Source organism: Chiloscyllium punctatum, chromosome 7, assembly GCF_047496795.1.
Source record: "Chiloscyllium punctatum isolate Juve2018m chromosome 7, sChiPun1.3, whole genome shotgun sequence".
Lineage (NCBI taxonomy): Eukaryota > Metazoa > Chordata > Chondrichthyes > Orectolobiformes > Hemiscylliidae > Chiloscyllium > Chiloscyllium punctatum.
Genome location: NC_092745.1, coordinates 1,464,545 through 1,484,342, shown reverse-complemented (window position 1 = coordinate 1,484,342; position 19,798 = coordinate 1,464,545). Strand labels below are relative to the sequence as shown.

Sequence of the window (19,798 nt, the reverse complement as noted above, 5' to 3'; positions counted from 1 at the left end):
CTTGTAAAGGGAATTCAATCTAAAAGCAGTGATGTGGTGACTGACAGATGTGAAAACAGTGGAAGGGTTTGTTGGATTCATCAAATATGAAGTGCCAATTTCTAATTAGAGTGAAAATCATGATGCTAGCCAACTATTCCCATCCCAACTGTTGGTATTATTGGGCAACACAGATCTCAGACTGAAACACAAACAGAAACTGCTGAAGAAATGCAGTTGGTCTGCAGCATCTGTGGAGCATAAGCACACAACGCAATAGATGTAATAATAATACCTCCTTAGACAAAGGAAATTAAGATGAAACATACTGACAGGAAACACAAATTCAAAAGATTTCAAAACTCATGGCAAATGAAAATCCATTCTAATCTCATATTATTTCTTTCCAGGACCCAAATAACAGGGAGAAGGGGTCCATTTCTCTATCACCTCTTTCAGTTTAACTTAACTGTATTTTTCATTTCATTGCCTTCAAAGTTTGATTGCCTTTTCCTTGATTAATACTTCGCTGGCCACAGGTGAAGTGCCAGACTGGAGGATTGTCAATGTGGTTCCTTTGTTCAAGAGAGCAGCAGGCATCGGCCAGGCAATTCCAGACTGATGTCAGTGTGAGGGCAATTATTAGAAAAAATCCTGACGTACAGGATTAAGCAATACTTGGAGAGGTAGGGATGCCACTATTGATTGTGTCATCAAAGGCCCCACATGAAAGGCTGGTCCAGATGTTAAGGGCCCATGGGATCCAAGGCAAGTTGGCAAATTTGATCTAAGTTTGGCTTCCAAATATGAGGCAAAGAGTGATGGTGGAGGGTTGTCTTCGTGATTGGAAGCTTGTGACCAGTGATGTGTGACCGGGATTGGAGCTGGGACATTTTTTGTTTGTAATGTACATGAACAAATTGACTGTGATTGTATAATTAGAAAGATTTCAGATGCCACATAAATTGGTGGTGTTGCTGATATTGATTTGATTTTTATTTTATTGTCACAAGTACTCAAGTACAAAAGTATAGGAGTGCAGTGAAAAGTATGTAATGTCGCCTTACGTACTGCAGCATCTGTCCATCTTACGTACAAGGACCTAGGCGCAGAATCTTAAGAACAAGATAGAAAGAAAGAATAAAGTTAAAAGATACCCATTACAGATTAGTTTTAAGAAGACAATAAAGTAACAAATCTGAAAGTTCAATCATTAGTCTTTCCTAAACACTTTGCTACCATGGGATCATACTGCGTGTTGTTACCCTGAGACCGGAAGTCCATGCTGAGGCCGTGCTGGGCTGAGAGACCACCAAATACAGCAAAGGATCACCCTGTGGGCTGAGAGACAACCACACTGGGCCACTGAGAGATGGCCATGATAGGCTGAGAGTCCATCACACTGGGCTAACAGTCCAGCATGCTGGACTGAGAGGCCACCACATTAAACTGAGAGGCCACCATGTCAGACCGTGATTCTGCCTTTCTGGTCTGGGAGGTCGCCCTGCCAGGCCAGGACACTGCCACACAAAGCTGAGAGGCCGTATCACTGGGTCTGCATTGGTCGGTGACCAGGTGTCTGTGGCTGCGAGTCAGTGGCTGGGAGAGAAAAGATGAAAGAAGGACAAAAGAAAAAGACAAAAGAAAAGAAAAAAAATGGAAGAAAAACAAGGAAAGGAAACAGATGGAGCAGGTGTACTCGGTCTGAAGAGTCCTACTCTGCTGCCATCTTGGATTACCGGGTCTCAGGCTACAGTCTGATATTGATCAGCTGGTAAATTGGGCAGAGCAATGGCAGATGGAATTTAATCCTGATAAGTGCGAGGTGATCCAATTTGGGAGGTCTAATAAGGGAGGGATATACGCAATGAAAGGTATATGCGTTGGGTGTCCTTGTGCATGGATCACCGAGGGCTGATCTGCAGGTACAACAAATAACTAGGAAGGCAAATGGAATTTTGTCCTTCATTGCAAAAGGGATTGAGTTTAAAAAGCAGGGAGGTTATGTTGCAGCTGTACAGGATGCTGGTGAGGCTACACCTGGAGTACTGCGTGAAGGTTTGGTCTCCTTTCTTTAGAAAGGAAATACTGGCACACAAAGTGGTGCAGAGAAGGTTCACTAGGTTGATTCAGGGGTTGAGAGAGTTGACCTGTGAGAGGAGAAACTGAGTAGACTGGGATATATTCATTGGAACTTAGAAGAATGAGGGGGTGGGGGATCTTACAGAATCATATAAAATTATGAAGCGAATGGATAAGACATAGGACGTTTCCACTGATAGGTGAAACTAAAACAAGAGGGCAGAGCCTCAAAATTAGGGGGAGCAGTTTTAGGACCAAATTGAGAAGGAACTGCTTCACCCAGAGTGTCATAAATCTTTGGAATCGTGCTGGTCATGACACTGTCAGAAGGTTGTGATTGGACTGGAGAGGGAGTAGATGAGATTCACCAGGATGTTGCCTGGGATTGTCGGAGTGGGGAAAACGTTCCCTGTTGAGGGAGTCGATTTCCTTCTAGGGAATGATTTGTCCGGACTAAAGGCTGTAGCTTCCCCGATAATGACAGAATGCCCAAAGGAGATCCAAGAAACAGAACAATGACAGGAACAGGTTCCTGGTCTCCCTCCTTTGTGTGAGGTTCCCAGTGAAATGGTGAAACCAAATCCATCAATAAGGGTTGATGTGACACCACAGCAAGTGAAAGGATCGCTGAAACTTTCCGAAAGGGTGAGGATAATCCAGCTGCAGTGTTTGGTGTGATGTCACTAATTACAGCAGATCCAAAAAGCAGATCCTGAATGAAATTAATGAGCACAGTCAGCTCATACTGAGGTCATGGCTGGAGGAGTTTCAGAGTGTTATTACCTTCAGAATGGAGCGCTGATGAGGAAGTGGAGACCCCACCTCATCGACTCCCAGATAAAGAATGGTCAGTTAGACATTGGCTAGTGGTCCCACCCAGCTCTCATAGGGAGATATTGTGGAGAGTACATCAGATTTCCATGACAGGGCCATGGGGATTTGGAAAACACAGGCATCCAGAATCAAGTGTTTTACTGAGCAAAAATTGTTTAAATATGTGGTGCAGTTTTTAAAAATGTGTCATTCTTGACCTCATCCTTACCAATCCGCCAGCTGCTGATGCATCTGTCCTATACAGTGTCAGTCAGAGTGAGCGTTGCAGTCTTTTTGAAGGCCAACTCCTGCCTTCCACTGAGAATCGCATCCATCATGTTGTGTGACACTATCACCACGCTAACTGGGACAGACTTACAATCGATCTCACAACTCATGACTGGGCATCCATGAGGCACTGTGGGCCATCAACAGCTGCAGAATTCTGCTCCAGCACAATCTGAAACGTAATGGCCCGGCGTATCCCCCACTCAACCATTACCATCAAACCAGGGGATCAACAATGGAGAATTCAGAAGGACATGCCAGGAACAGCGCGAGGCATGCATTAAGATGAGGTGTTAACCGGCGAAGCCACTAAAGAAGACTCCTTGCATACCAAACAGCATAAGCAGCAAATGATAGACAGAATTAAAGAATTCCACAACCTACGGATCAGGTCGAAGTTCTGCAGTCCTGAAACATCTTGTCATGAGTGGTGTTGGATGATTAAACATCTCACTGGAGGAGGAGGAGTCTCCACAAATATCCCCATCCTCAATGATGGAAGAGCCCAGCACAACAGTGCAAAAGATTAAGCTGAAGCTTTCACAGCAATCTTCAACCAGAGGTGCCAAGTGGATGACCCATCTTGGCCTCCTCCAGTGGTCTCCAGCATTACAGATGAAAGTCTTCAGCCAATTCGATTCACTCCACATGATGTCAACAAACGGTTTGAGGTCCTAAAAAAAACTGGAATCACTGGATATCATTGGCAAACCCTTTGGTATTTAGAGCCATACCTGACACAGAGGAAGATGGTCATGGTTGTTAGAGGTCAGTCATCTCAGCTCCAGGACATCTCTGGAGGAGCTCCTCAGCGTAGTCTCCTTCGCCCAACTACCTTCAGCTGCTTCATCAATGACCTTCCCTCCACAAGGTCAGAAGGCGTGATGTTCACTGATGATTGCACGATGTTCAGCACCATTTCCAACTCCTCAGAGATTGGAGCAGTCCATGTTCAAATGCAATAAGATCTGGATAATATCCAGGCTTGGGCTGACAAGTGATAAGTAACTTTCACGTCATTCAAATGCTAGCCTCTGACTGTCACCAATAAGAGACAAACTATCCAGTGTCCCTTAACATTCAGTGGTGTTACCATCAACGTGTCCCCCACGATCAACATCCTGGGAGTTGATAGCCAGCTGAAACTCACCAAATAAACACAGTGGCTACAAAAGCAGGTCAGAGGCTAAGGATACTGCAGCAAGTACCTCACCTCTTGTATCCGGAAAGCCTGGCCACAATCTACAAGGCACAAGTCAGGAATGTGATGGAATACTCCCCATTTGCCTGGATGGGTGAAGCCCCCAACAACACTCAAGAAGCTGAACACCATCCAGGTCAAAGCAGCCACTTGATTGGCACTGCATCCACATGTAACCATGCCCTCTACCAACGACATTCAGCAGCAGCAGTGTGCACTATCTACAAGATGCACTGCAAAAATTCACCAAAGATCCTCAGACAGCACCTTCCAAACACAACCATTTCCATCTGGAAGGACAAGGGCACCAGATATATGAGAACATCATTACCTTCAAGTTCCCCTCCAAGCCATCTTGATTTGAAATGTATTGTGTCCCTTCACTGTTGCTGGCTCCAGATCCTGGAATTCCCTTCCTAATGGTATTGTCGGTCAACCCACAGCAGGTGTACTACAGCAGTTCAAGAAGGCAGCTCACCAAAAGCCTTCTCAAGGGCAACTAGGGATGAGCAATAAATGCTGGCCCGCCAGCGATGCTCACATTCCACAAAATGAATACATTTAAAACAAAACTTGTCAAGTTGTAGGTAAACCTCCACACATGATGAAAGCAGCATCCTTAATTCCTCTCCCAGTTTTTGAGGAACCATTCAGTTGTGTTGAGGTGTGTCCAGCACTGAGTGTAGCAGAAAGGGGATGAGAAAAAGTGTGAGAGCCAAAGAGAATTGGTCAATTCCCAAAGTGAACTTCCTTCTGTGAGGTGAACAAACTCAGAGATATTACAGAATTCAGACACTATTTTTGTATCTGGAGAAAGATCAACAGGGGGACAGAATGAGATTGCTCAGAGAATACAAAGAAGTTTGTGTGAGGAATGGTTGAGGCCTGTATTCGGTCTGTCCTCGATGGAGTTTAGAAGGATGAGGGGGAATCTCAGTGAAACATACTGTATACTGAGAAGCCTGGATAGAGGAGACATGGAGAAGATGTTTCCACTTGGCAGAGAGACTGGGACCTGACGGCACAGCCTCAGAAGGGGCCATCCTTTGGAAGTGAGATGAGGAGGAGATTCTTCATCCAGAGAGTGGTTAATCTGTGGATTGATCATTGCTGCAGAGTGCTGTGGAGTGTATTTAAGACAGATAGATAGGTTCTTGATTGATAAACCAATCAAGGGTAACAGAGAAGGCAGGAGAATGGGGTTGACAAACAAATCAACTATGATAGAATGGCAGAGTGGACTTGATGGGCTGAATGGCCACATCTGCACTGGTACATGGTCTTTAAAAGATACACTTGGATGGGTCACATTAATTGAACATGATGTGGAGCTAGGTAATTCAGATCCAATAAAACAAAACCCATTTTGGTTAAACCCAGAGAAACTGGCCAAAGTAACAAAGGAAGCTCAATGTTTATTTGAGAATCAATTGATTGATTTGTCAGAGTAATTGGAGTTCTCCCATGTTGGAATTGAGCAAATATTCCAATCATCTAAAACCCTGGATTTTTCAAAAACCTTTTAAAAATACAGAGGCAGCTGGGCTGAGCTCTGGGAAATCACAGAGACACGGAGATGACTGCCTGGAACCATTGTTCTGCCTGGAATCCCAGTTCACACCTCAGCCCTTAAAGAGACACCAACCAGACCTCAGTCTCCAGACTGAACCTCACGTTTACACCTCGGCCGACTAACACAGACATTTTGGAACCTGTACAGATACTGAACATTCAACAATATCAATATTTATTCACAGAGATATTGGGCAGGCAACATCAATCAAGATACATTCACACATACTCTCAACTGTCAGGAAAACAACTGTCCCCAAAGGGAACACCAGAACCACATTGGACAATACAGATCTGAGGGGAGATAACGGGGCACACAGTCTGTATAACAGACAGCCCGAATCTGAGGTTGAGCCTTTTCAACAACAGGTTTCTGCAGGAACAGCTTCAGCAAGCCTCAACAAGCAGCTTCAGTACCAAGAACCACAGAGGCTGAACAGAGAAACTGCATCCAGGTACCAAACCAAGAGCATCATCGCAACAAAGGATACCCGAGAGCAGGAACACCAACCAAACGTTATCAGAACAAGAGCTTCCAGAGACAGGCCTGTTCCGATCACATTCCCAGATACTTTCACCCCATCCCTATCCCCCTCCAATTTATCTCTCAGCCCCCGGCCCAAGTCTTATTCCTGATGAAGGGCTTATGCCCGAAACTTTGATTCTCCTGCTCCTCGGATGCAGCCTGACCTGCTGCGCTTTTCCAGCACAACACTCTCAACCCTGATCTCCAGCATCTGCAGTCCTCACTTTCTCACAGACCTGTCCTGAGCCAAGAGAACTGACGGCGAGAACCTCACCAACAAGACACATTTTAAACCTGTATTTTCCTCGGTGCTGAGCTGAAAATCCTGAGACCCCAAAGTTTCCCTCTGAGCTCGCAGGGAGGGGATGGTGGCTGGTGACAGTGCATTGGGACCCCAAGGGTAGGAAGCCTGATTAAAGTTTCAGTGATTGAAACTGTTTTGCTTCGAATAGTAGAAAGTGAGGACTGCAAATGCTGGAGGTCAGAGTCAGAAAGTGAGGCGCTGGAAAAGCGCAGCAGGTCAGGCAGCAGCCGGGGAGCAGGAGAATCGATGTTTTTGGACAGAAACCCTTCATCAGGAATGTTGGGAAGTACAACTTGCAGAACATTTCTGGGACACATGCACCAAACAACCCCACCACCCTGTGGCCGGACACTTCAAATCCCCTTCCAACTCTGCCAAGGACATGCATTTCCTGGGCCTCCTCCACTGCCAACTCCAAGCCATTCGAAGTCTGATTGGATTAGATTAGATTCCCTAAAGTATGGAAACAGGCCCTTCGTCCCAACATGTCCATACCAACCCACCGAAGAGTAACCCACCCAGACCCATTCCCCTCCCCTATATTTACCCCTGACTAATGCACATGACACTATAAGCAATGTAGTATGGCCAGTTCAGCTAACCTCCACATTTTGATGAGATTAGGTTCCCTCGAAGTTGGAAACAGGCCCTTCGACCCAACCGATCTGTACTGACCATCCAAAGAGTAACCCACCCAGACCCATTTCCCTCTAACTAATGTACCTAACACGGCGGGCAATTTAGAATGGCCCATTTACCTGAGCATCTTTGGATTATGGGAGAAAACCGGAGCAGCCGGAAGAAACCTAGACATGGGGAGAACGTGCAACCTCCACACAGACAGTCGCCCAATGCTGGAATCGAACCTGTATCCCTCGTACTGTCAGGCAGCAGTGATAACCACTGAGCTTTCATGTCTAGAAGAAGAATGCCTCATTTTCCACCTTGGGAACCCCCAACCACACGGCATCAATGTTGTTTTCACTAGTTTCGTTATCTCCCCTCCCCCACCCCCCAACCAATATCCAATCCTCCAACTAGACACCACCCTCTTGAACTTTCCTATCTATCCATCATCCATCCCACCTATCTGCTCCACCATCCCTTCTGAACTATCACAACCACCTCCACCCCCACCTGCATCTACCTATCCCCTTCCCAGCTACTTTCCTCCACCCACCGCCCCACCCTCCTATTGATCTCTCAGCCCACTTCCACTCCCCCAACCTTCCTGAAGAGCTCATGCCCGAAACATCAATTCTCCTGTCCCTCAGATGCTGCCTGACCTGCTGTGCTTTTTCAGCGCCACACTTTTCCACTCTATCTTCTAATAGTGTATAACCAGTGTGTAATTTGGTAGTGCATTTAATTACTGTTCTCTGTATAATGGATACTGTTCATTTCACTGATTATTACATTTGCATTTGCTCCTGTATTATACTTACCTTTTGTGTTGAATAAACGCAGAAATTCTTTTGCCCTCAAACACCCATCTACTGCCTTCTTCATTTGACATTTTTAAATCAATCCAGTGGCAGAACCAGGGATCTGGGGTTGATTCTAACCATCTAAAAATCACCAAATTACTGATCATAAACTAGACAGGGTACCCTGATTGAACTGTAAGAGTAATTGGAGTTCACTTGTAGTGTTGGTTCTGAAACCAAATGTTTCAATTTGATTCTGTGTAGACAGTAGGAAGTGAATGTTGTCACAAAGATGGATTTGTACCCTATTCCCAGAACAGGAGATTGCATTGATAGGGTAGGTAGTGTGTCATTCTTATCCAAAATTGATTTGTTAAAAGTACCACTGACAACAAGAGCAAAGAAAATTTCTGCATTTGCTGCATTTTGGATCTTTGTATACAATGGAAAACTCAAATACATTCTCAACATTTTGGGATGACAGAGTATAGACTGACAGCAGAACTGAAGAAAACTAGCTTTATTAGGGAAATGTTTTTGGAAAATGTATGGGATTAAATTCTGATAAAGCCACAGGATCCAATAATCTACACCTCAGATTACTTCAGGAAATGCCCAAAATGTTTGGAAACATTGATGTTCAAGATTCTATATATTCTGGAATAATTTCCACTGACTGGAGAGTTGCTAATGTAACATCACTATTCAAAATGGGAGGGGGAGAGAAACTGGACATCTTAGATCAATCAGCCTGAAAATACTCAAGTCTGTGATGAAAGATTTAATCGCTGAGCACGTGAAAGACAGTGACAGGATTAGACAGAGTCAGCATGGTTTGTGGAAAGGGAAATCATGCTTAATAAATTGACTGGAATTGTTTGAGTATGGAAAGAGCGAATTTGACAAGAAGGATGCAATTGATGTGGTATATTTGGAACTTTTACATGGTTTTTAATAAGTCCCACAGAAGAGAATGTAAAAAATTAAGATTCATGGGACTGGGGACAGTGACTGACATAGAAAGAGAACTGGTTGGCAGGCAGGAAACAAAGAGTAAAAATAAAGTGGAATTTGTCTGAAAGGGTACCACAGGCCTGGATCCAGCTATTCACAATATTTGTTTATGTTTTAGATGAGGGAACTTAAGAGTAATATCTCCAAGTTTGCAGATGACACAAAGCTGGGTGGGAGGGGGAGCTGTGAGGAGGATGCAGAGATCCCTCAGTGTGATTTGGAGATGTTGAATGATAGCAGATGATATACAATGATGTTAAATGTGAGGTTACCCAGTATAATAGCAAAAATTGGAAGGCAGATTATTATCTGAATGGTGATAGATTGGGAAGGGGGAGGTGCAATAAGATCTGGGTGTCTGTGTATACCAGTCACTGAAAGTCAGCATGCAGGTGCAGCAGGCAGTGAAGAAGATAAATTATATGTTACCTTTATAGTGAAAGGATTTGAGTACAGGATCAGGGATGTCTTGCTGTAATTGTAAGGGGAGTTAGTGAGACCACACCTGAAACATTCAAACCAAAACTGGATCAGTGACAGGAGACAGTGGGTGGAGGCAGAAGGTCGTTTGTGTGACTGGACCCAGTGTGCAGTGGGATACCACAGGGATCAGTGCTGGGTCCCTTATTGTTCAGGATATATTGAAACAATGAAGATGAGAATGTGAGAGGTGAGGGGTGGGGGTGAGTGGATGATGACTGAGTTTGTAGATGACACGAGGTTTGGCAGATGGTTGACAGTGAGGAAGAAGGTCTTCGGTTACTGGAGGATCTAACTGAATTGGTCAGATGGGCAGATCAGAGTCAGATGGAAATAACCCCTGATAAATGTGAGGTGATGAACTTTGGAAGATGTAACAGGCGAAGAAGGTATTTATGAAGTCAGATGTGATACTTGCCTTTATCATTTTGGGTATAGATGAGAAGACCAGGGAAGATATGTTGGAGCTGTACAGAACTTTGGTTAGGCCACAGCTGGAGTACTGTGTGCAGTTCTGGTCACCACGCGATCAGAAGGCTGGGATTGTACTGGAGGATAGTCACCAGGATGTTGCTTGGGATGAAGCATTTCAGCGATGAAGAGAGGCTGGATAAGCTCGGGTTGTTTTCTTTGAAGCAGAGAAGGTGGAAGGGTGACCTGATAGAGGTGTATAAGGGTATAAGAGGAATGGGCAGAATGAAAAGAAATCAGCTGTTCCCCTAACTCGGAGTTGGCACACCTTCACTGTGAAAGGTAAGAGCTTTAGAGGGCATTTGGAGAGCAGGTTTTCACTCAGAGGGTGGTGGGGGTCTGGTTTGCACTGCCTGGGATGATAGTTGAGATGGAAAATCTCACAATCTTTAAAAAGTACTTGGATGAACCCTTGAAATATCATAACATTTAAAGCTATGGCCCTTGTGTTGGAAAGTTGGATGAATGCAGGTTTAGTGTAGTATGGCTGGTACACGTTCAATGGGCCGAAGGGCCTCTTCTGTACTGTGTGATTTTATGATGGTATTGTGTGCAGTTTTGGTTTCCTTATCTGAGGCAGGATGTTCTGGCTGTGGAGGGAGGGCAGTGAAGATTTACCAGACTGATTCCTGGGGATGACAGCACTTACATCTGATGAGAAACTGGATCAGTTAGGATTATATTCACTGGAGGTTAGAAGATTGAGGGGAGTCACATTAAAAACTCTAAAATCCTAACAGGACAAATGTTCCTGATGACTGCGGAGTCCAGAATCAAGGACTACAACTTAAGGATACGGGAAAGGCCATTCAGGGCTGAGATGGAGAGAAAGTTTTTTCATTCAGTGAGTGGGAAGCCTATGGAAGTTTCTGTCACTGAAAGCAGTTGAACCAAAACCAATGAATGTTTTCCAGAAAAAAAGCGACGCATAGTTCTTCGAATGAAAGGGATCAAAGGTTACGGGGAGAAAGCAGGAACATGCGACTGAGTTGGATGATCAGCCATGATCATATTGAAAATTGGAACAGGCTTGAAGGGCTGAATGGCCTACTCCTGCTCCTAGTTTCACTGTTTGAGAGACTGTTCATCAACGTGGAAACATATTGAGTTAGAGAAAAGCATTTGTCTTTGGTCCAGAATTAATTTGGAGAAAGGAGACAAAGTGGAGGGATAATGTATGTGTCCTCCAATGAGCAAGAGGTGAATAGTGGTGTCCCCAGGGATCTGTGCTGGGACCTCAGCATTTCACGATATTTCTCAATGACTTTGATGAAGAAACAGAGAGTCATCTGTCCAGGACTGCTGACCACACTGAGTGAGGCAGCTCGGAGGAGGTTACAGAGATGGGGAGGGTGGATGGACAAGGAGGGACTTCAGAACAAGGATGAGAATTTGAAAATCGAGGTGTTGTTGGACCGGGAGCCAATGTTGCTCAGTGAGGACAGTGGAGGATGGGGATGGGACTTGGTGCGAGTTCGGATACAGGCAGCAGAGTTTGGGATGAGCTGAAGTTTAGAGAGGGCAGTGGCTGTGATGTGGCCCAGGATAACATTAGAATGATCATGTTTGGAGTCCCAAAGCAACGGCTGAGATTTTCAGTGAGTGATCTCTGTGATTTGGAGTGTTTGTGGGGCTCAGATCAACCTCAAAGATGAGGCCAGGATTGGAAGGAATCTGATACTAAATAAAAGCAGAAAAAGCTGTGTTTGTTGTAAATGAGAAACAAAAACAGAAATTGCTGGAAAGGCTCAGCAGGTCTGGCACCATCTGAGGAGAGAAAGCAGTTAACATTTTGGGAGAAGTGAACCTTCTTCAGAACTGTTCTGAGGAAAGGTCACGCCACCCGAAAGGTTAACTCTGATTTCTTTCCCCAGATGCAGCCAGCCCTGCTGAGGTATTCTGTTTTTGCAAAGAGTCTGGTTGAGCAGCAGACAGTGCTCAAGGAGCGGGATGGAGTGTGTACCGGGAGCTGAAAAGGATGGCTTTGATCTTCCCAATGTGTTTCCCAGTGAGCCTGGCTCCTCAGTCCTGACTGCTCTTAGCTGCTGTGATTGTCACTGATTGGACACATATTATTAGAGATTCTGACCACAGCAGAAAGCCCCAGTGTAAAAAATAACTGCAAAGTCTGTCAGATCGAAAGGTTGAAACATCACCAATAGAGGAAGTGAAAGAAGGAGCTCGGAGCAGCTGGACATTTGTTACTGAGACGGGAGAAAACTGTGAACTGTCTGCACTCCCTGGAATCTGACAGCACATAAGAACATTAAAACTAGGAGCGGGAGCAGGCTCTCTGGCCTCTCGGGCTGCTCTGCCATTCAGTAAGATCATGGCTGATCTTTTCATGGCCTCAGCTCCCCCTTACCCACCTTTTCACCAAAACCCTTGATTCATTTACTGTTCAAAAAATTACCTGCCTTAGCTTGAAAAACATTTACTGAGGAAACATCAACCACTTCACTGGGCGGGGAATTGGAGAGATTCACAACCCTCTGGGTGAAGAAATTTCTTCTCAATTCAGTCCTAAATCTGCTCCCCCTCGCACAGGAGGAGACCATTTCGCCCATCGTGTCTGTGGGTGATCCAATTAGTCCCACTCTCTCCCCATAACCCAGTAAATCGTTCCTTTTTAGGTCGATCTCTATGTGCCTCTTGTAGACCTGGGTCCACAGCAGAGACTGTCCCTAACGTGGGCTCCAAATTGGCATCTCATTCATTCACTGGGAGACAAACTGCCTGGGCTGGGAAATGGAGCTCAGGACCCTGAACATTCTCTCCCCCCTCCTGAGGGACACTTGATGATGAGGGATAGTTCCAAGGAGCCCGACAATACACACTTCTCCATTCTGTGTGTAAAAGGCTGGAGCCTGCCAGCAGGATATTCAACAGCAGAAGCTATCATCTGTTTGATGAATTCTGACCACCCCAACTCTCCATAACCCTTTTAATCATTATTGATGGACAATCTCCTCCTTGGTGTGAGACAGGGAAGGGACTAGTTTGTTGCAGACAATTTGGAATTTACAGAGCAAAAGTTGACGAAGATCCAAAGGGACATTACAAATACATTAAGGACAAAGCATAAGTAGGGAGAGATTAGGGCCGCTCAAAGATCAGCTCGGTGGCCTTTGTTTGGAGCTGCAGGAGATGGCGGAGATGCTGAGCAAGTATTTGTGGAAAAGGAAATGGGTGATATAGAATGGAGGGAAATAGATGGTGACGCCTTGAAGAATGTCCACATATGAATGGAGGAAGTGCTGGATGTCTTGAAACGCATAAAAATGCATAAATCCTCAGGATCTGATCAGGTGTCCTGTAGCACTCTGTGGGAAGCTAGGGAAGTGATTTGTGGGCCTCTTGCTGAGATATTTGTATCATCAATAGTCACAGGTGAGGTGCTGGAAGTCTGGAAGTTGGCTAATGTCGTGCCACTGCTTAAGAAAGGTGGTAAGGACAAGCCAGGGTACTATAGACCAGTGAGCCTGACGTCTTGGTGGGCAAGTTGTTGGAGGGAATTCAGAGGGACTGGATGTACCTGTATTTGGAAAGGCAAGGACTAATTTGGGATAGTCAACCTGACTTTCTGCCTGAGAAATCAAGTCTCACAAACTTGATTGAGTTTTTTGAAGAAATAACAAAGAGGATTGATGAGGGCAGAATGGTAGACATGATCAATATGGACTTCAGTCAGGCGTTCAACAAGAATCCCCATGGGAGACAGGTTAGCAAGGTTAGATCTTACCGAATACAGGGAGAACTGGCCATTTGGATACAGAAATGGCTCAAAGGTAGATGACGGAGGGTGGTGGTGGAGGATTGTTTTGCAGATTGGAGGCCTGTGACCAGTGGAATGCCACAAAGATCATTGCTACTTTTCATCATTTATATAAATGATTTGGATGTGTGCTTAACAGGTAGAGTTAGTAAGTTAGCCGATGACACCAAAATTGGAGGTGAGGTGGACAGTGAAGAAGGTTACCTCAGATGACAATGGGATCTTGATCAGATGAGCCAATGGGCTGAGGAGTGGCAGATGGAGTTTGATAGAGATAAATGCTGCATTTTAGGAAAGCAAATCTTAGCAGGACTTATATACACTTAATGGTAAGGTCTTATGGAGTTTTGCTGAACAAAGAGACCTTGGAGTGCAGGTTCATAGCTCGTTGAAAGTAGAATCACAGCTCGATAGGACAGTGAAGAAGGCGTTTGGTATGCTTTCCTTTATTGGTCAGAGTATTGAGTGCATGAGTTGGGAGGTCATGTTATGGCTGAACAGGACATTGCTTAGACTAATTTTGAAATATTCTGTGCAGTTCTGGTCTCCTTCCTTTCAGAAGGATGTTGTGAAACTTGAAAAGGTTCAGAAAAGATTTAAGAGGGTGTTGCCAGGGTTGGAGGATTTGAGCTATAGGGAGAGGTTGAATGGCTAGGGCTATTTTCCTTGGAACGTTGTAGGCTGAGGAATGACCTTTTGGGGGTTTAAAAAATCATGAGGGACATGGATAGGGTAGACAGACAAAGTCTTTTCCCTGGGGTAGGGGAGTCCAAACGAGAGAGCTGACGTTTAGGGTGAGAGGGGAAAGATATAAAAGAGTATTGAGGGGCAACTTTTTCACGCATCGGGTGGTACGTGTATGGAATGGGCTGCCAGAGGAAGTGGTGGAGGCTGTTACAATTACAACATTTAAAAGATATCTGGTTGGGCATGTGAATAGGAAGGGTTTGGAGGGATATGGGCCGGGTGCTGGCAGGTGGGACGAGATTAGGTTGGGATATCTGGTCGGCATGGATGGGTTGGACCAAAGGGTCTGTTTCCGTGTTGTATATCTCACTAACTCTATGACTCTAAGCTGGGAGAGTTGGGATGTGGGATGAGCAGGAATAAAGGTTTCTGTAGCTAAGGGGCTGATGTAGTGCATAGATGATCAATCTTGTGGAGATTGAAATAAAAGACCTCGTGATGGAGAGGATGTGGGGTTTGAAGTTCCAATATGGAGGGTCCAGTGGGAAAGAGACCTGTCTGCACTGCTGTCCATTAGACATTCCAATGGTATAGAGGCCCATGGTTACTGATCTCTGTTGGATGGCCCAGTGGGAATGAGGTCCAGGTTTATTGGTGTCTGTTGGAGAGTCCAGATGGAAGGAGGCCCATATTTACTCTGTTGGAGGTTCCAATTGAGTCCCATGGAATTGGAATGTTGGCATTTCTTGCAGCAGTTGGAATCTTGGTATTTATTATAAAAGGACTGGATTACAGAAATAAAGAAATATTGTTACAATTCTGTGAGGTATTGGTGAGACCACATCTGAAGCATTGTGTCCAGTTTTGGTCTCCTTACTTGATGAAGGATATGGTGGCACTGGATGTAGTTCAGAGGATTTTCACCGGACTGACTCCTGGGATGAAAGGGCTGTCGTATGAGGAATGATTGAATAGCTTGGGCTTTTACTCACTGGAATTCAGTCACATGAGGGGGATCTGAGAGAGATATATAAGATGCTAAAGGGGATTGATAAGTCAGACATGGAACAGTTGTTCCCTCCTGTGGGACAGTTGTGAAAAATAGGTCATAGACATAGAGTGGGTGAGATAGGTTCAAACTGCGATGAATATAAACTACAATGGCACGGTGGTGCAGTGTTAGCACTACTGCCTCACAGTTCAGGGAGCTGGGTTTGATCCCACCCATGGGCAGCTGTGTGGAGTTTGTAAATTCTCCCCCTATCTGTGGGGGTTTTATCTGGGTGCTGCTCTCACAGTCGAAAGATGTATGTAGGAGGATTGGCTATGCTAAATTTCCCATTGTGTTCAGGGATGTGTAGGTGAGGTTCGTCAGTCATGGGAAATGTAGGGTTACAGGGAAAGGGTAAGGGGATGAAATGCTCTTTGAAGGCCGCTTTGGACTTGTTGGGCCAAGTGACCTGTTTCCATACTGAATGGATATTGTTCTATTGTATCTTGTTCTCTCAGAGGGTTGAGAATCTGTGGAAGTCACTGCCCCCAGAGGGCAGTGGAGGCAGAATCAATCAACAGATTCAATAAAGAAACAGATATCTTTCTGATGAAAAGCAGGACAGGGGGCAATAGGGAGCAGTCTGGAAAGTGGAGGTGAGAATAAGATCAGGCAAGATCAGGGCTTGAAGGACTGAATTATCTCTTCCTGCTCCTCATTCCAAAGTTGGAGGGAAGGAAGCTGACCATGTGATAGGTAGATGGAGGTACGGGTAATGGTGATAGGTCAGAGTGGAGGGTAGAGAGGATAGTTGGGAATGAAGATTGACAGATGGGACAGGTCATGAAGGGACAGATGGGACAGTGCCAAGTTGAAATATTGAAACTGGGATAAGATGGGGAGGGGGAAACGAGAAACCTGGTGAAATTCACATTAATGCCGTGGGGTTGGAAGGTCCTGAGGTGGAAGATGAAGCGTTCTTCCACAAGGTGTCGGGTGGCTAGGAAGTGGTGATGTAGGAGGCCCATGACCTACATATCCTTGGCAGAGTGGGAGGTAGAGTTGAAGTGTTTGGCCGGGGGCGGTGAGGGTGGTTGGTGCGAGTGTCCCAGAAATATTCTCTGAAGCGCTCTGCTGGTAGATGTCCTGTCTTCTCAATGTAGAAGAGACTGCATTGGGAGCAATGGATAAAGTAAATTACATGTGTGGATGTAAAGGCGAAACTTTGATGGACGTGGAAGGCTCCTTTGGAATTTTGGTCAGAGGTGAGGGGGGAGTTGTGGGCTCAGGTTCCTGTGTTGGCAGGGGAAGTGCGGGCTGGGGATGGTGGATTGTTGGGGGGCTGTGGACGTGACAAGGGAGTCACGGAGGGAATTGTCTTTATGGAAAGCGGATAGGGATGGGAAGGGAAATATATCTCTGTTGCTGGAGTCTGTTTATAAGTTGCAGAAATAACGGAGGATGATGCAATGTATACGAAGGTCGGTGGGGTGGAAGGTGAGGACCAGGGAGGTTCTGCCCTTGACAGTAAAACTGGAGCTTGACTATGGAAGGGGAAGGAGAGGAGAAGGGATTGGAACATGTTGTGAATGGACAGGATGGGTCAGTGGGTCAGAGTCTGTCCTGTCCCTCCAGCTCACACTGATGGCCGGAAGATCTCCTCTCTCTGCTGGGCCTTCATGGAATGAGGTTTGTGTCCAAACTAGTCCTCAGTGAGAATAGGCCAACAGCACGGAACTGCCCTTCATTTGGCAGGAATATATCTGTGTTCCTGAGAGATACCAAAGTCTGATCAATGTGGGAAATGGGACGTTCCACCAGGAGAAGACATGCTTCTGGGGTCAAGGGTTAACATCTATTGGTGGGACAGAGCAGAGGGAGATTTACCCTGTATTTAACTGTTACCACCTGGGATGTTGTGGGAACGAAAGAGAGAGGGAGATAGAGTAAGACAGAGAGAGAAAGAGAAAGAGGGAGAGGAACAGTTGGAGAGAGAGAGAGATGGAGAGAGAGAGAAGGACAGGGTATGAATGAGAGAGAGAGAGATAGAGTGAGTCTGAGGAAATGTAAGATGAGGTAATGTAAGTAGAGAGGGAGAGAGAGTTAGAGGGAGGTAGAGATGGTGGGGTTGAATACTAGAGAGAGAGAGAGAGAAAGAGAGAGAGAGACAATGAGATAGAGTATGAAACAGTGTGACTGAGGGAGAGGAGAGAGAAAGAGAAAGATGCAGAGTAGGTGTGAGACTAGGAGTAAAGGGAATCTAGTAAAAGAGAGAGAGAGATAGACAGGTTCTGGTCACCACATCATGAGAAGGATATGACTGTACTCGAGGGTGTGCAGAGATTTCCCAGCTTGCTGCCTGACCTGTAGGGTCTGAGCTATGAGGAAGGATTGGAAAGGCTGGGGTCGTTTACCTTGGAGAAATGAAGGTTGAGAGGGGACCTAATAAAGGGCTATAAGATTATGAGGGGCAGAGGTGGAGTGGACAGGAAGGTATTTTTTCCATGATTAGAGGAATCAATACCCAGGGGCAGAGATTGAAGATAACACAGACATACGAAGATTGAAACAGGGAGCAGGAGTAATGTTCTGGTTAGGGTGCGGGTTAGGGTTAGTGTTCAGGTTAGGGTTAGGGTTTGGGTTTGGTCCTGTGAGGCTGCTCTGTCATTCACTATGATCCTGGCTGATCCTCTCCCTCAATGCCAAGGTGGGATTAGCGTTGATGATTTGTACAAGTCGTTAAACGCTGTTCATGTCATTGAGCTTCTGATTGAGAGATCGACAGAAGACAGAGAGAGAGAGAGAGAGAGAGAGAGAGAGAGAGAGAGAGAGAGAGAGAGAGAGAGAGAGAGAGAGAGAGAGAGAGCAAGTGCACGTTATGAGATTGAGTGAGAGAAGGCGAGGCATTTAACTGCTGCCCCAGGACTCAGTGTTCCAATGTCCTGAAATAACGCCTGCTGTAGAGATTAGTTAGAGAGTGACTGGAGGGAGAGAGACAAAGATGGAGTGAGGCAATGAGAGATTGAGGGGACGAGTGAGGAAACAAGTTGTGATGGAGAGTAATGGATGATAAGTGAGAGAGAGAGAAAGACAGGCCAACCAACACAGAAGGAAAGGGAGATCAAAAGAAAAAGAGGTAGTAAGTCAATAAACAACAGGATTATATTCAAACGAAAGGTGAAAAAGAGATAGAAAGGAAAAGGATCGGAGGAACCAGGGAAGGATAAGACAGACAAAAACAGGAAGTGTGAGGAACTGGCCTGTCTCTCTGCCTGATGCCATTTACATACTGAGGAACACCCAGTCAGACTCTCACAGGCTGCAGCTTTATAAAGCAGAGCCCAGTGAAGGGAGAGTTTATCAGGAACCAGGCACAGGGACAGGAGCACACACCATGATTTCACACATCCAGCTGATCTGGCCCCTGGCATTCTGTGTCGCAGGTACAAATCTCTCTCCTTCCACCTTGAATCTTTCGCTGCTCTCCATTTCACTCCACTTCCACTGACTTGTGATTGAAGGGAAAATGCTGAAACCAGAGGAATGCTCAGTGTCTCCAACAATCTCTCATTTGACCGGCTCATTCTGTGACAGTTCTGACTTCACTATGTTTCTCTCTGACCCCTCAGGTATCAGTGGGGACATCATCATGACCCAGTCTCCCCCGGTGCTGTCAGTGGGACTGGGCCAGACTGCAACCATCACCTGTAAATCCAGTCAGAGTGCCAGTGGTGATGTTTCCTGGTACCAGCAGCGAGAAGGACAGAAACCCTCTCTCGTGATCTACGGTGCAACAAGTCGATTCACAGGAGTCTCCAGCAGATTCACCGGGACACAAGTATCCAGCACACACTTCACCCTGACAATCAACAACGTTCAGAGTGAGGATGTCGCTGATTATTACTGTCAGCAGACTGAGAGCTGGCCTTGACACAGTGATACACAGCTAGACAAAAACCTAAATACACACAGCACCACTGCCTGTACTGACACATCCCACTGCTATATATAATATATAGAAATGGACACACAGTCCCACCTCCTGTACTGACACCTCCCTAATATATAATAGAGAACACACACATACACCACTTATATTGACAAGTCCACAGTTTTAGATAAATGGAACTGAGCAAATTACCCCATGCAGGGATTGTCACTGTCCACTACACACTCCAGTCCCTGTGG

At 45.6% G+C, this 19,798-nt stretch overlaps 1 gene segment (V, D, J or C); it reads left to right on the top strand.

Annotated features, from left to right (window-relative positions):
- Positions 1-19,541, top strand: part of LOC140479502 (immunoglobulin kappa variable 3-15-like) — a 45,800-nt gene extending 26,259 nt beyond the window's left edge. The window contains 1 exon segment of the V gene segment in view: positions 19,240-19,541. Within this exon segment, the coding sequence occupies positions 19,240-19,541 (302 nt within the window).
- Positions 19,542-19,798: the final 257 nt, after the last annotated feature.